The 16,556-nt window shown below is 44.1% G+C and overlaps 1 protein-coding gene across 1 annotated transcript in view; it reads left to right on the forward strand.

Moving 5' to 3' along the window:
- LOC138963311 (probable ATP-dependent RNA helicase DDX10) overlaps positions 1-16,556 on the forward strand; it is a 76,895-nt gene that overhangs the window by 434 nt on the left and 59,905 nt on the right. The window contains exons 2-7 of the mRNA XM_070335373.1: positions 951-1,011; positions 1,268-1,398; positions 1,869-2,027; positions 7,429-7,549; positions 11,545-11,659; positions 12,041-12,137. Coding sequence (XP_070191474.1) covers positions 951-1,011; positions 1,268-1,398; positions 1,869-2,027; positions 7,429-7,549; positions 11,545-11,659; positions 12,041-12,137 — 684 coding nt within the window. The remainder of the gene's footprint in view (positions 1-950; positions 1,012-1,267; positions 1,399-1,868; positions 2,028-7,428; positions 7,550-11,544; positions 11,660-12,040; positions 12,138-16,556) is intronic.

Here is a 16,556-nt window from a genome sequence, read left to right on the forward strand (position 1 = left end):
TCATGTTGGTGAGGAAATCCCTTTTTTCAAGGCAACGATCCTTATTTTGGTTGGTGCGCCTATTTGCCTGGAGTGAAAAATAAAGTGGATAGTTTTTTTTATTTATAACAAACAATTAACATGAACATGAGGCAAATTATGACTACAATTCAGGGGCACACTGCCAATACATAGTCAGCTTGTTCGAGGAGTGACATTGAAGTAGTGACATATACTACATAGATATTTTGTACGCATGTGGTTATTTTGAGTCACTAGTACTGTCCATAGCAGTGAACATGGTTGTAACAGTAATGAAGTGTTAGTCAACATAATTATGTTTGTGAAAAAACACACACACATACATGATACACACACACATCATTCCTTAACCTGGATGTCAAAACAGAAGTGTATTTGAATTGACCTACACGTCAAGGAGTCAACTGTTTCTGCACTGTACACTGGTAATGATTTGAAATACACGGGCGGGGATGTAGCTCAGTCGGTAGCGCGCTGGATTTGTATCCAGTTGGCCGCTGTCAGCGTGAGTTCGTCCCCACGTTCGGCGAGAGATTTATTTCTCAGAGTCAACTTTGTGTGCAGACTCTCCTCGGTGTCCGAACACCCCCGTGTGTACACGCAAGCACAAGACCAAGTGCGCACGAAAAAGATCCTGTAATCCATGTCAGAGTTCGGTGGGTTATAGAAACACGAAAATACCCAGCATGCTTCCTCCGAAAACGGCGTATGGCTGCCTAAATGGCGAGGTAAAAAACAGTCATACACGTAAAATTCCACTCGTGCAAAAAAAAACCACGAGTGTACGTGGGAGTTTCAGCCCACGAAGAAGAAGAAGAAGAAGAAGAAGAAGAAGAAGAAGAAGAAGAAGAAGAAGAAGAAGAAGATTTGAAATTTACTGTAGATATCACTTTGAGTTTGATCATTTTCAGCTTGTTTTTTTTTTTCAGATTGATGCAAATCAGATTGAGACTTTCTCTGATTTTCCCTTGTCAAGGAATACTCTGGCGGGTAAGTTTATGCTCCATCGTATTTTTACCAGGGTAAAGTAAGACTGAAGAGATACTGTGATGAGAACAGATAGGAGAACAAGGTCTTAAATACAGGATCTCTTTGATTCAGGGTCTTGAAATGATAAATGCAGGATCTCTTTATTCAGGGTGGTATTAATGGGGGTTCCACTGTATAACCTTTTCTGCAAGCAAGTATAACAACCCTCATAATGTTAATTATTCATCATGTTACAAATACATCATTGTGGGTTCAGGTCTAGCTAAGGCCAGGTTCAGCAAACCCACCGACATCCAGAAGCAAGCCGTGTGCGCCGCGCTGCAAGCCAGGGATGTACTGGGAGCGGCCAAGACTGGGTCCGGCAAAACACTTGCCTTCCTCATACCTGTAAGTGTGACACAGTGTGTGTGTGTGTGTGTGTGTGTGTGTGTGTGTGTGTGTGTGTGTGTGTGTGTGTGTGTGTGTGTGTGTTTGTGTGTGCAAGCCAGGGATGTGCTGGGAGCAGCCAAGACTGGGTCCAGCAAAACACTGGCCTTCCTCATACCGGTCAGTGTAACCCACTGTGTGTGTGTGTCTCTGTGTGGTGGTTTTGTTTGGATATTGAAAAATTTGCAAAGTTCAGGTCTAATACAGAAGGAATCAACAGAGAATCTTGAACAAAACAAGGTCTGACATGGGAGAACATCTTACATGGGGGAATATCTTACATGATGGAGGCGGTGTACAAAGCCAAGACGTCAGTGTATAATATGCCACCATTCTAATGAGTGATGATGAGCCAGGTACTGGAGGCGTTGTGCAAAGCCAAGACATCAGTGTATAAAATGCCACCATTCTAATGAGTGATGATGTGCCAGGTACTGGAGGCGTTGTACAAAGCCAAGACGTCCCCGACGTTCGGCATGGCTGCCCTCATCATCACGCCCACCAGGGAGCTGGCCTTCCAGATCTTCGAGGTGCTCAACAAGATTCGAACCGCGCACGACTTCTCTGCCAACCTCATCATTGGCGGGAAGGTGAGAAACAGTCGTGTTGTTTTTGCAGAGGGCTATATCTGAGAAAGCAGTTTTCTATGCTTACTCCATCTTCAAAAATAAACATTTATTTTTCTCGGCACAAACACTCCCCCAATTACACACACACACACACCCTTTTTCTCTCCCTTCCAAACAATAACAGCTATTGTGTTTTCAGCGTAGCAATAGGGTCCGATATTTAGACGAGACAAGTATGATGATGTTTTGTTGTTGGGCTGACAGAGGGTGTGGTAACACAGTGTGATGATGTTTTGTGATGTGACCATGGGGGCCTAGTAGCTCAGGTGATAGAGAACCGGACTTGTGGTAACACAGTGTGATGATGTTTTGTGATGTGACCATGGGGGCCTAGTAGGTCAGGTGATAGAGAACCGGACTTGTGGTAACACAGTGTGATGATGTTTTGTGATGTGACCATGGGGGCCTGGTAGGTCAGGTGATAGAGAACCGGACTTGTGGTAACACAGTGTGATGATGTTTTGTGATGTGACCATGGGGGCCTGGTAGGTCAGGTGATAGAGAACCGGACTTGTGGTAACACAGTGTGATGATGTTTTGTGATGTGACCATGGGGGCCTGGTAGCTCAGGTGATAGAGAACCGGACTTGTGGTAACACAGTGTGATGATGTTTTGTGATGTGACCATGGGGGCCTAGTAGCTCAGGTGACAGAGAACCGGACTTGTGGTAACACAGTGTGATGATGTTTTGTGATGTGACCATGGGGGCCTGGTAGGTCAGGTGATAGAGAACCGGACTTGTGGTAACACAGTGTGATGATGTTTTGTGATGTGACCATGGGGGCCTGGTAGGTCAGGTGATAGAGAACCGGACTTGTGGTAACACAGTGTGATGATGTTTTGTGATGTGACCATGGGGGCCTAGTAGGTCAGGTGATAGAGAACCGGACTTGTGGTAACACAGTGTGATGATGTTTTGTGATGTGACCATGGGGGCCTGGTAGCTCAGGTGATAGAGAACCGGACTTGTGGTAACACAGTGTGATGATGTTTTGTGATGTGACCATGGGGGCCTGGTAGGTCAGGTGATAGAGAACCGGACTTGTGGTAACACAGTGTGATGATGTTTTGTGATGTGACCATGGGGGCCTGGTAGGTCAGGTGATAGAGAACCGGACTTGTGGTAACACAGTGTGATGATGTTTTGTGATGTGACCATGGGGGCCTGGTAGGTCAGGTGATAGAGAACCGGACTTGTGGTAACACAGTGTGATGATGTTTTGTGATGTGACCATGGGGGCCTGGTAGCTCAGGTGACAGAGAACCGGACTTGTGGTAACACAGTGTGATAATGTTTTGTAATGTGACCATGGGGGCCTAGTAGCTCAGGTGATAGAGAACCGAACTTGTGGTAACACAGTGTGATGATGTTTTGTGATGTGACCATGGGGGCCTGGTAGGTCAGGTGATAGAGAACCGGACTTGTGGTAACACAAAGTGTGATGATGTTTTGTGATGTGACCATGGGGGCCTAGTAGCTCAGGTGATAGAGAACCGGACTTGTGGTAACACAAAGTGTGATGATGTTTTGTGATGTGACCATGGGGGCCTGGTAGGTCAGGTGATAGAGAACCGGACTTGTGGTAACACAGTGTGATGATGTTTTGTGATGTGACCATGGGGGTCTAGTAGCTCAGGTGATAGAGAACCGGACTTGTGGTAACACAGTGTGATGATGTTTTGTGATGTGACCATGGGGGCCTAGTAGGTCAGGTGATAGAGAACCGGACTTGTGGTAACACAGTGTGATGATGTTTTGTGATGTGACCATGGGGGCCTGGTAGGTCAGGTGATAGAGAACCGGACTTGTGGTGACACAGTGTGATGATGTTTTGTGATGTGACCATGGGGGCCTGGTAGCTCAGGTGATGGAGAACCGGACTTGTGGTAACACAGTGTGATGATGTTTTGTGATGTGACCATGGGGGCCTAGTAGGTCAGGTGATAGAGAACCGGACTTGTGGTAACACAGTGTGATGATGTTTTGTGATGTGACCATGGGGGCCTGGTAGCTCAGGTGATAGAGAACCGGACTTGTGGTCCTCGGGTCATGGGTTTGAATCCAGGCCAGGACCTACACAGGTTAACTTTGTGTGCACACTCAGAGACGATATCCATGTCCCACTCCTGTGTCACCACGATGGCAGCAAGAAGAAGACCTCCGTCATTTTGCCATAAGAACAGGGTTAGGTGGCTGATTACACCTGTGTCACCATGATGACAGCAAGAATAAGACCTCCGTCATTTTGCCATAAGAGCAGGGTTAGGTGGCTGATTACACCTGTGTCACCATGATGACAGCAAGAATAAGACCTCAGTCATTTTGCCATAAGAGCAGGGTTAGGTGGCTGATTACACCTGTGTCACCACGATGGCAGCAAGAGCAGGGTCAGGTGGCTGATTACACCTGTGTCACCACGATGACAGCAAGAGCAGGGTCAGGTGGCTGATTACACCTGTGTCACCATGATGACAGCAAGAGCAGGGTCAGGTGGCTGATTACACCTGTGTCACCACGATGGCAGCAAGAGCAGGGTCAGGTGGCTGATTACACCTGTGTCACCACGATGACAGCAAGAGCAGGGTCAGGTGGCTGATTACACCTGTGTCACCACGATGGCAGCAAGAGCAGGGTCAGGTGGCTGATTACACCTGTGTCACCACGATGACAGCAAGAGCAGGGTTAGGTGGCTGATTACACCTGTGTCACCATGATGACAGCAAGAGCAGGGTCAGGTGGCTGATTACACCTGTGTCACCATGATGACAGCAAGAGCAGGGTTAGGTGGCTGATTACACCTGTGTCACCATGATGACAGCAAGAACAGGGTCAGGTGGCTGATTACACCTGTGTCACCACGATGGCAGCAAGAGCAGGGTCAGGTGGCTGATTACACCTGTGTCACCACGATGACAGCAAGAGCAGGGTCAGGTGGCTGATTACACCTGTGTCACCATGATGACAGCAAGAGCAGGGTCAGGTGGCTGATTACACCTGTGTCACCACGATGACAGCAAGAGCAGGGTTAGGTGGCTGATTACACCTGTGTCACCATGATGACAGCAAGAGCAGGGTCAGGTGGCTGATTACACCTGTGTCACCACGATGACAGCAAGAGCAGGGTTAGGTGGCTGATTACACCTGTGTCACCATGATGACAGCAAGAGCAGGGTCAGGTGGCTGATTACACCTGTGTCACCATGATGACAGCAAGAGCAGGGTCAGGTGGCTGATTACACCTGTGTCACCACGATGGCAGCAAGAGCAGGGTCAGGTGGCTGATTACACCTGTGTCACCATGGTGACAGCAAGAGCAGGGTCAGGTGGCTGATTACACCTGTGTCACCACGATGACAGCAAGAGCAGGGTCAGGTGGCTGATTACACCTGTGTCACCATGATGACAGCAAGAGCAGGGTTAGGTGGCTGATTACACCTGTGTCACCACGGTGACAGCAAGAGCAGGGTTAGGTGGCTGATTACACCTGTGTCACCATGATGACAGCAAGAGCAGGGTCAGGTGGCTGATTACACCTGTGTCACCACGATGACAGCAAGAGCAGGGTCAGGTGGCTGATTACACCTGTGTCACCATGATGGCAGCAAGAGCAGGGTCAGGTGGCTGATTACACCTGTGTCACCATGATGGCAGCAAGAGCAGGGTCAGGTGGCTGATTACACCTGTGTCACCATGATGACAGCAAGAGCAGGGTCAGGTGGCTGATTACACCTGTGTCACCATGATGGCAGCAAGAGCAGGGTTAGGTGGCTGATTACACCTGTGTCACCACGATGGCAGCAAGAACAGGGTCAGGTGGCTGATTACACCTGTGTCACCATGATGACAGCAAGAGCAGGGTTAGGTGGCTGATTACACCTGTGTCACCACGATGACAGCAAGAGCAGGGTCAGGTGGCTGATTACACCTGTGTCACCACGATGACAGCAAGAGCAGGGTCAGGTGGCTGATTACACCTGTGTCACCACGATGGCAGCAAGAACAGGGTTAGGTGGCTGATTACACCTGTGTCACCACGATGGCAGCAAGAACAGGGTTAGGTGGCTGAATACACCTGTGTCACCACGATGACAGCAAGAGCAGGGTCAGGTGGCTGATTACACCTGTGTCACCATGGTGACAGCAAGAGCAGGGTTAGGTGGCTGATTACACCTGTGTCACCATGATGGCAGCAAGAGCAGGGTTAGGTGGCTGATTACACCTGTGTCACCATGGTGACAGCAAGAGCAGGGTTAGGTGGCTGATTACACCTGTGTCACCATGATGGCAGCAAGAGCAGGGTCAGGTGGCTGATTACACCTGTGTCACCATGATGACAGCAAGAGCAGGGTCAGGTGGCTGATTACACCTGTGTCACCATGATGACAGCAAGAGCAGGGTTAGGTGGCTGATTACACCTGTGTCACCATGATGACAGCAAGAGCAGGGTTAGGTGGCTGATTACACCTGTGTCACCACGATGGCAGCAAGAACAGGGTTAGGTGGCTGATTACACCTGTGTCACCACGATGGCAGCAAGAGCAGGGTCAGGTGGCTGATTACACCTGTGTCACCATGATGACAGCAAGAGCAGGGTCAGGTGGCTGGTCACCATGGTGACAGCAAGAGCAGGGTTAGGTGGCTGGTCACCATGGTGACAGCAAGAGCAGGGTCAGGTGGCTGGTCACCATGGTGACAGCAAGAGCAGGGTCAGGTGGCTGATTACACCTGTGTCACCACGATGGCAGCAAGAGCAGGGTCAGGTGGCTGATTACACCTGTGTCACCACGATGACAGCAAGAGCAGGGTTAGGTGGCTGATTACACCTGTGTCACCATGATGACAGCAAGAGCAGGGTCAGGTGGCTGATTACACCTGTGTCACCACGATGACAGCAAGAGCAGGGTTAGGTGGCTGATTACACCTGTGTCACCATGATGACAGCAAGAGCAGGGTCAGGTGGCTGATTACACCTGTGTCACCACGATGGCAGCAAGAGCAGGGTTAGGTGGCTGATTACACCTGTGTCACCACGATGACAGCAAGAGCAGGGTCAGGTGGCTGGTTACACCTAAACAGCACACACCTGGGTAGCGCGACTCTGTTGCTGCTAGTTTTCCACTGGGAGGAAGCGACCCAGATTTACAAGCAATGGGATGGTAATGAAATGACAAAAGTGTTTTGTTGTACTTGCAGCACATGTGTGTTGTTGTTGCATGATGTGGCTGTGTTGTTGTTGTTGTTGTTGTTGTTGTTGTTGTTGTTGTTGTTGTTGTTGTTGTTGTTGTTGTTGTTGTTGTTGTTGTTGTTGCATGATGTGCCTGTTGTTGTTGCTGCAGCATGATGTGATGTTGTTGTTGCAGCACATGTGGCGGGAGGTGGGGCTGATGAACAGCACCAACATTGTCATCTGCACGCCCGGCCGTCTGCTGCACCATCTTGACCAGACGCGCATGTTCAACGCCGATGAACTCAAGATTCTCGGTAGGAATTGGAAGAATATGAATTTTACTTGAAAGTATATCTGGTTCCATATAAACAAACAAATCAGAAACAATTACGCAATAAGGATGTGATTAGAAGAAGTGTTTTTGTGATAAGAGTTTAGACTTTTTAAACCTCAATGGTGTGATGGCCATGAGCAATAGTTGACGAATCTGCTGTACCTGAAAGAACGTCTTATCAGTCACAGAATGCTATTTGATGACCTGAGCTTCTAGTGATGAAAACATGTGTCCAGTACTGAAACAGTTTGTTAAAAACACTGTCAGTCTTTCTCTTCTTTTCACGCATCAGACGTGCGCTGCAGCATTTAGAGTGTGTAGTCATTTTCCTTAACACTTTGTACCCCACGTATGTTGACCAAGTTTTTTTTAGCCGAGACTAGCTGTGCTGCAGCAGGTCACTCAGAATTGTAGTAACTGTGTATCAACAGTCTGGAATGCAGGCGTTAGATCGACGTTACAGGAAGCGACTGAAGCTAACAGTCTGAGCACAATGCGGATATGTGCCGAATTTGAGCAGATGCAATGTAGTGACAAAGTGTGTACAGATATATCCGTACCTGGTCAGATAGAGCCATATGAGTGGGTACGGATATATCCATACCTGGGAGACAATGAGTTATGTTTGTGTAGTTATTTTCCTTTTCTTTATGTAGTTATGTTCCTTTACTTTGTGTAGTTATGTCCCTTTACTTTGTGTAGTTATGTCCCTTTACTTTGTGTAGTTATGTTCCTTTACTTTGTGTAGTTATTTTCCTTTTCTTTATGTAGTTATGTTCCTTTACTTTGTGTAGTTATGTCCCTTTACTTTATGTAGTTATGTCCCTTTACTTTGTGTAGTTATGTCCCTTTACTTTGTGTAGTTATGTCCCTTTACTTTGTGTAGTTATGTCCCGTTACTTTGTGTAGTTATGTCCCTTTACTTTGTGTAGTTATGTTCCTTTACTTTGTGTAGTTATGTCCCTTTACTTTGTGTAGTTATGTCCCTTTACTTTGTGTAGTTATGTCCCGTTACTTTTGTAGTTATGTTCCTTTTCTTTATGTAGTTATGTTCCTTTACTTTGTGTAGTTATGTCCCTTTACTTTGTGTAGTTATGTCCCTTTACTTTGTGTAGTTATGTCCCGTTACTTTTGTAGTTATGTTCCTTTTCTTTATGTAGTTATGTTCCTTTACTTTATGTAGTTATGTCCCTTTACTTTGTGTAGTTATGTCCCTTTACTTTGTGTAGTTATGTTCCTTTACTTTGTGTAGTTATGTTCCTTTTCTTTATGTAGTTATGTTCCTTTACTTTGTGTAGTTATGTCCCTTTACTTTGTGTAGTTATGTCCCTGTACTTTGTGTAGTTATGTTCCTTTTCTTTATGTAGTTATGTTCCTTTACTTTGTGTAGTTATGTTCCTTTACTTTGTGTAGTTATGTCCCTTTACTTTGTGTAGTTATGTCCCTTTACTTTGTGTAGTTATGTCCCGTTACTTTTGTAGTTATGTTCCTTTTCTTTATGTAGTTATGTTCCTTTACTTTGTGTAGTTATGTCCCTTTACTTTGTGTAGTTATGTCCCTTTACTTTGTGTAGTTATGTCCCGTTACTTTTGTAGTTATGTTCCTTTTCTTTATGTAGTTATGTTCCTTTACTTTATGTAGTTATGTCCCTTTACTTTGTGTAGTTATGTCCCTTTACTTTGTGTAGTTATGTTCCTTTACTTTGTGTAGTTATGTTCCTTTTCTTTATGTAGTTATGTCCCTTTACTTTGTGTAGTTATGTCCCTTTACTTTGTGTAGTTATGTCCCTTTACTTTGTGTAGTTATGTTCCTTTTCTTTATGTAGTTATGTTCCTTTACTTTGTGTAGTTATGTTCCTTTACTTTGTGTAGTTATGTCCCTTTACTTTGTGTAGTTATGTCCCTTTACTTTGTGTAGTTATGTCCCGTTACTTTATGTAGTTATGTTCCTTTTCTTTATGTAGTTATGTTCCTTTTCTTTATGTAGTTATGTCCCTTTACTTTGTGTAGTTATGTTCCTTTTCTTTATGTAGTTATGTCCCTTTACTTTGTGTAGTTATGTCCCGTTACTTTGTGTAGTTATGTTCCTTTTCTTTATGTAGTTATGTTCCTTTACTTTGTGTAGTTATGTCCCTTTACTTTGTGTAGTTATGTTCCTTTTCTTTATGTAGTTATGTTCCTTTACTTTGTGTAGTTATGTTCCTTTACTTTGTGTAGTTATGTCCCTTTACTTTGTGTAGTTATGTCCCTTTACTTTGTGTAGTTATGTTCCTTTTCTTTATGTAGTTATGTTCCTTTACTTTGTGTAGTTATGTCCCTTTACTTTGTGTAGTTATGTCCCGTTACTTTTGTAGTTATTTCCCTTTACTTTGTGTAGTTATGTCCCGTTACTTTTGTAGTTATTTCCCTTTACTTTGTGTAGTTATGTCCCGTTACTTTTGTAGTTATTTCCCTTTACTTTGTGTAGTTATGTCCCGTTACTTTTGTAATTATTTCCCTTTACTTTGTGTAGTTATGTCCCTTTATTTTGCCATTGCTTGTTAGTACTTTGATGGTGTTAAGGGGAGCACTGCTTCATATGATGACACAGCTAGAATTCTAGTTGAACAGGGGACACAACTTGAGCTAGAATTCTAGTTGAACAGGGGACACAACTACAGCTAGAATTCTAGTTGAACAGGGAACACAACTACAGCTAGAATTCTAGTTGAACAGGGAACACAACTACAGCTAGAATTCTAGTTGAACAGGGGACACAACTACAGCTAGAATTCTAGTTGAACAGGGGACACAACTACAGCTAGAATTCTAGTTGAACAGGGGACACAACTACAGCTAGAATTCTAGTTGAACAGGGGACACAACTACAGCTAGAATTCTAGTTGAACAGGGAACACAACTACAGCTAGAATTCTAGTTGAACAGGGGACACAACTACAGCTAGAATTCTAGTTGAACAGGGGACACAACTACAGCTAGAATTCTAGTTGAACAGGGGACACAACTACAGCTAGAATTCTAGTTGAACAGGGGACACAACTACAGCTAGAATTCTAGTTGAACAGGGGACACAACTACAGCTAGAATTCTAGTTGAACAGGGGACACAACTACAGCTAGAATTCTAGTTGAACAGGGAACACAACTACAGCTAGAATTCTAGTTGAACAGGGGACACAACTACAGCTAGAATTCTAGTTGAACAGGGGACACAACTACAGCTAGAATTCTAGTTGAACAGGGGACACAACTACAGCTAGAATTCTAGTTGAACAGGGGACACAACTACAGCTAGAATTCTAGTTGAACAGGGGACACAACTACAGCTAGAATTCTAGTTGAACAGGGGACACAACTACAGCTAGAATTCTAGTTGAACAGGGGACACAACTACAGCTAGAATTCTAGTTGAACAGGGGACACAACTACAGCTAGAATTCTAGTTGAACAGGGGACACAACTACAGCTAGAATTCTAGTTGAACAGGGGACACAACTACAGCTAGAATTCTAGTTGAACAGGGAACACAACTACAGCTAGAATTCTAGTTGAACAGGGAACACAACTACAGCTAGAATTCTAGTTGAACAGGGAACACAACTACAGCTAGAATTCTAGTTGAACAGGGGACACAACTACAGCTAGAATTCTAGTTGAACAGGGGACACAACTACAGCTAGAATTCTAGTTGAACAGGGGACACAACTTGAGGTAGAATTCTAGTTGAACAGGGGACACAACTACAGCTAGAATTCTAGTTGAACAGGGGACACAACTACAGCTAGAATTCTAGTTGAACAGGGGACACAACTACAGCTAGAATTCTAGTTGAACAGGGGACACAACTACAGCTAGAATTCTAGTTGAACAGGGGACACAACTACAGCTAGAATTGAGCCTGGGAATGCAGAGTGCATGCACTGAGAAACTTGAACAGCTGCATGTTGCCATCAACCTTTGCCATTTGTTTTCCCCAGTGCTGGATGAAGCAGACAGGATTATGGATTCCAAGTTTGCCAAAGACATGGACAACATTATTGGCCACCTGCCGGCGGAGCGACAGACGCTGCTCTTCTCGGCCACACAGACCAAGCAAGTCTTCGTCACACTCTTGTCTTCATTTCTACTGGGCTTCTCTTTTCTTCACCTTGTCTAATCTTTAATACTGGTTTTCGCAGGTTTTGTTATAAGTTTATAAAGAGTGATAGTTTTAGACATGATGAGTCAAGCTCAAATACAGTAAATAGCAGGTAGCTGGGTTTTTTTCGGCAAATGTTGTCAAACACACACAAAATTGTTCAAGGAGCAGTCTTGGTCTGTAATTTGTAGTTGCAGAAAAGTAAGTTGAGCTGTTATGATCTGGTCTATGAAGTGTTCCCTTACTGCTTATAATGCCCATCTTGTGTTTGTGGGTGTGTGTTTTGTTCTGTTGACTTGCATGAAAAGAAGTTCATTAATGATGTGTGTGTTCAGGTCAGTGAAGGCCCTGGCGAGACTGAGTCTGAAGGACCCCGCCTATGTGTCAGTCCATGAGCACGAACAGTACAGCACTCCCTCTGGTCTGAAACAGGTATGGTAACCCTTTCATCTAACAAGTGGCTCTATTCCAGCCCCCCCCCCCCTTTTTCCCGTCGCAATATAACCTTGAACGGTTGAAAACGACGTTAAACACAAAATAAAGAAAGAAAGAAAGAACCCTTTCATCACACACACTCACACACTCACACACAGACAGACATACGCACACACACACACACACACACACACTCTCTCTCACACGCACACACACGATCACACACTGGAACTTACATACACACACACACGCTTACACACTGGAACGAACACACACACACACATATTCCTCCCGAACACCTAGTGTGCTTGGCTGATCACACGTCAGATGCCATCATCCTCCCGAACACCTAGTGTGCTTGGCTGATCACACGTCAGATGCCATCATCCTCCCGAACACCTAGTCAGACCTGTTTACCCTTACGATTTTGGCGTAATTTATTACGATTTTCTGCAAAAACTACGCCATTCCGCTATCCGTGTCAAGACTACGATTTTCATAAATTAAAAAAATGTTAAAAAAAAAAGAAAAAAAAATGTTTTCTTATTTATCAATTCACATGTTTGGCATTGTTTTTTTCAATGGCAAAATGGGATGAAAAAGCACAGGACTGACCAGAGATCATGTCTGTCTGATGAGATGCTGGAGAGCCTTTATTCTAGTGGTGAAGTCTCGCCCTCACTCATTCGGCAAGCGCAAGTACAGTAGAGAAGCGCTTGACACACTGAGAAAGGCCTACTACGAGCAAAAGAAAAAGAATCAGTGATGCATGTGCTTTTGATGTGATCTTCTTTGAAATTATGATGACTACAAAAACTGACTGATGTGTTTTGTTTGTGAATGATGGATATATTATATGTGCATGATTGCGTTTCGCAGACACAGTTGTCATGTGCATTGTAATTGGCGACGAATGCTGGATGATTACTATTTTTGTGCCAGGATTACTATTTTTGGGGCTGAGCATTACTCCAAAACACTTATGGGGGTAAACAGGTCTGCCTAGTGTGCTTGGCTGATCACACGTCAGATGCCATCATCCTCCCGAACACCTAGTGTGCTTGGCTGATCACACGTCAGATGCCATCATCCTCCCGAACACCTAGTGTGCTTGGCTGATCACACGTCAGATGCCATCATCCTCCCGAACACCTAGTGTGCTTGGCTGATCACACGTCAGATGCCATCATCCTCCCGAACACCTAGTGTGCTTGGCTGATCACACGTCAGATGCCATCATCATCATCATCCTCATCATCATCATCATCATCATCATCCTCATCATCCTCATCATCATCATCATCATCATCATCATCATCATCATCATCATCATCATCATCATCATCATCATCATCATCATCATCATCATCATCATCATCATCATCATCCATTGTAGAGACAGAGTTAGGTCCCTTTTACCAGTTTTACTGCATTTCTGTTTTCCCTCTGAATATTTGGGTTTAGTAAGCGTTCCAGCTTGTTGTTAGCAATGCTAACCCTAACCCTAACCCATTTCTGTTTTCCCTCTGAATATTTGGGTTTAGTAAGCGTTCCAGCTTGTTGTTAGCAATGCTAACCCTAACCCTAACCCATTTCTGTTTTCCCTCTGAATATTTGGGTTTAGTAAGCGTTCCAGCTTGTTGTTAGCAATGCTAACCCTAACCCTGTTAGCAATGCTAACCTTAACCCTAACAAACTGTTAAGCAACAAAGAAGAAGTACAAAAACAACAATGTCTGCGTGTGATGTATTCTGTATACATCAAGGACACATTGTAAGTCGCCAAGTCAGGTCAATACAGGTTATACTTTGTGTACAAATATCTGCTGGCAGCGAACAGGTCAATACAAATATCTGCTGGCAGCGAACAGGTCAATACAAATATCTGCTGGCAGCGAACAGGTCAATACAAATATCTGCTGGCAGCGAACAGGTCAATACAAATATCTGCTGGCAGCGAACAGGTCAATACAAATATCTGCAATACAAATATCTCAAGGTGTGCACAAAGGAAAGAGGTTTGGCCTGAATGGTGCAAGGGAGGTAATCGAGATCCTGCTTCCCTGTTGCTGGCAGCCGCCTTGTACTGCAGAATCAGACAACCAAAGCAAAATTGTCATGTCAAATTTTAGTGTTGATATGTGTATGCCCAGGTTCTTTTTATTGTGTCTTTTATCAGCAGTTTTTTTTTCTTTGTTTTGTCAAAAATGACCTCAAACTTACAATGTCCTTTGTAACTTGCTGTAATGAATTGAATGAATGTTAGTCTGTAGGTACGGGGTATGAACTTGCTGTAATGAATTGAATGAATGTTAGTCTGTAGGTACGGGGTATGAACTTGCTGTAATGAATTGAATGAATGTTAGTCTGTAGGTACGGGGTATGAACTTGCTGTAATGAATTGAATGAATGTTATTGTTAGTCTGTAGGTACGGGGTATGAACTTGCTGTAATGAATTGAATGAATGTTAGTCTGTAGGTACGGGGTATGAACTGTAGGTACGGGGTATGAACTGTAGGTACGGTGTATGAACTGTGGGGTATGAGCTGTAGGTACGGGGTATGAACTGTAGGTACGTGGTATGAACTGTAGGTACGGTGTATGAACTGTAGGTACGGTGTATGAACTGTAGGTACGTGGTATGAACTGTAGGTACGGTGTATGAACTGTAGGTACGTGGTATGAACTGTAGGTACGGTGTATGAACTGTAGGTACGGTGTATGAACTGTAGGTACGGGGTATAAACTGTAGGTACGGTGTATGAACTGTAGGTACGGGGTATGAACTGTAGGTACGGTGTATGAACTGTAGGTACGGGGTATGAACTGTAGGTACGGGGTATGAACTGTAGGTACGGTGTATGAACTGTAGGTACGGGGTATAAACTGTAGGTACGGTGTATGAACTGTAGGTACGGGGTATGAACTGTAGGTACGGGGTATGAACTGTAGGTACGGGGTATGAACTGTAGGTACGGGGTATGAACTGTAGGTATGTGGTATGAACTGTAGGTACGGTGTATGAACTGTAGGTACGTGGTATGAACTAGGTACGGGGTATGAACTGTGGGGTATGAACTGTAGGTACGGGGTATGAACTGTAGGTACGGGGTATGAACTGTAGGTACGGTGTATGAACTGTAGGTACGTGGTATGAACTGTAGGTACGGGGTATGAACTGTAGGGTATGAACTGTAGGCACGGTGTATGAACTGTAGGTACGGTGTATGAACTGTAGGGTATGAACTGTAGGTACGGGGTATGAACTGTAGGTACGTGGTATGAACTGTAGGTACGGTGTATGAACTGTAGGGTATGAACTGTAGGTACGGGGAATGAACTGTAGGTACGGGGTATGAACTGTAGGTACGGGGTATGAACTGTAGGTACGGGGTATGAACTGTAGGTACGGGGTATGAACTTGCTGCGTCTGAGATTTTTAGGGCCACCAACACCATGTGTTGATCAGTATTTTCTTTTTACATTTAGTCAAGTTTTGACTAAATGTTTTAACGCAGAGGGGGGAATCGAGACGAGGGTCGTGGTGTATGTGTGTCTGTCTGTCTGTCTGTCTGTCTGTCTGTGTGTGTGTGTAGAGCGATTCAGACGAAACTACTGGACCGATCTTTATGAAATTTGACATGAGAGTTCCTGGGTATGATATCCTCAGACATGTTTTTCAATTTTTTGATAAATGTCTTTGATGACGTCATATCCGGCTTTTCGTGAAAGTTGAGGCGGCACTGTCACGCCCTCATTTTTCAACCAAATTGGTTGAAATTTTGGTCAAGTAATCTCCGACGAAGCCCGGACTTCGGTATTGCATTTCAGCTTGGTGGCTTAAAAATTAATTGATGACTTTGGTCATTAAAAATCTGAAAATTGTAAAAAAAATATTTTTTTTATAAAACGATCTAAATTTAAATTCATCTTATTCTCCATCATTTTCTGATTCCAAAAACATATAAATATGTTATATTTGGATTAAAAACAAGCTCTGAAAATTAAAAATATAAAAATTATGATCAAAATTAAATTTTCGAAATCAATTTAAAAACACTTTCATCTTATTCCTTGTCGGTTCCTGATTCCAAAAACATATAGATATGATGTGTTTGGATTGAAAACACGCTCAGAAAGTTAAAACGAAGAGAGGTACAGAAAAGCGTGCTATCCTTCTCAGCGCAACTACTACCCCGCTCTTCTTGTCAATTTCACTGCCTTTGCCATGAGCGGTGGACTGACGATGCTACGAGTATACGGTCTTGCTGCGTTGCATTGCGTTCAGTTTCATTCTGTGAGTTCGACAGCTACTTGACTAAATGTTGTATTTTCGCCTTACGCGACTTGTTTTATTTTCAAGCCTGTCAACATATTTTATAGTTTTTGTGCATCAAATTTGTTTAATACTGAAAA

This window comes from Littorina saxatilis, linkage group LG3 (assembly GCF_037325665.1).
Source record: "Littorina saxatilis isolate snail1 linkage group LG3, US_GU_Lsax_2.0, whole genome shotgun sequence".
In the NCBI taxonomy this organism is placed as follows: Eukaryota; Metazoa; Mollusca; class Gastropoda; order Littorinimorpha; family Littorinidae; genus Littorina; species Littorina saxatilis.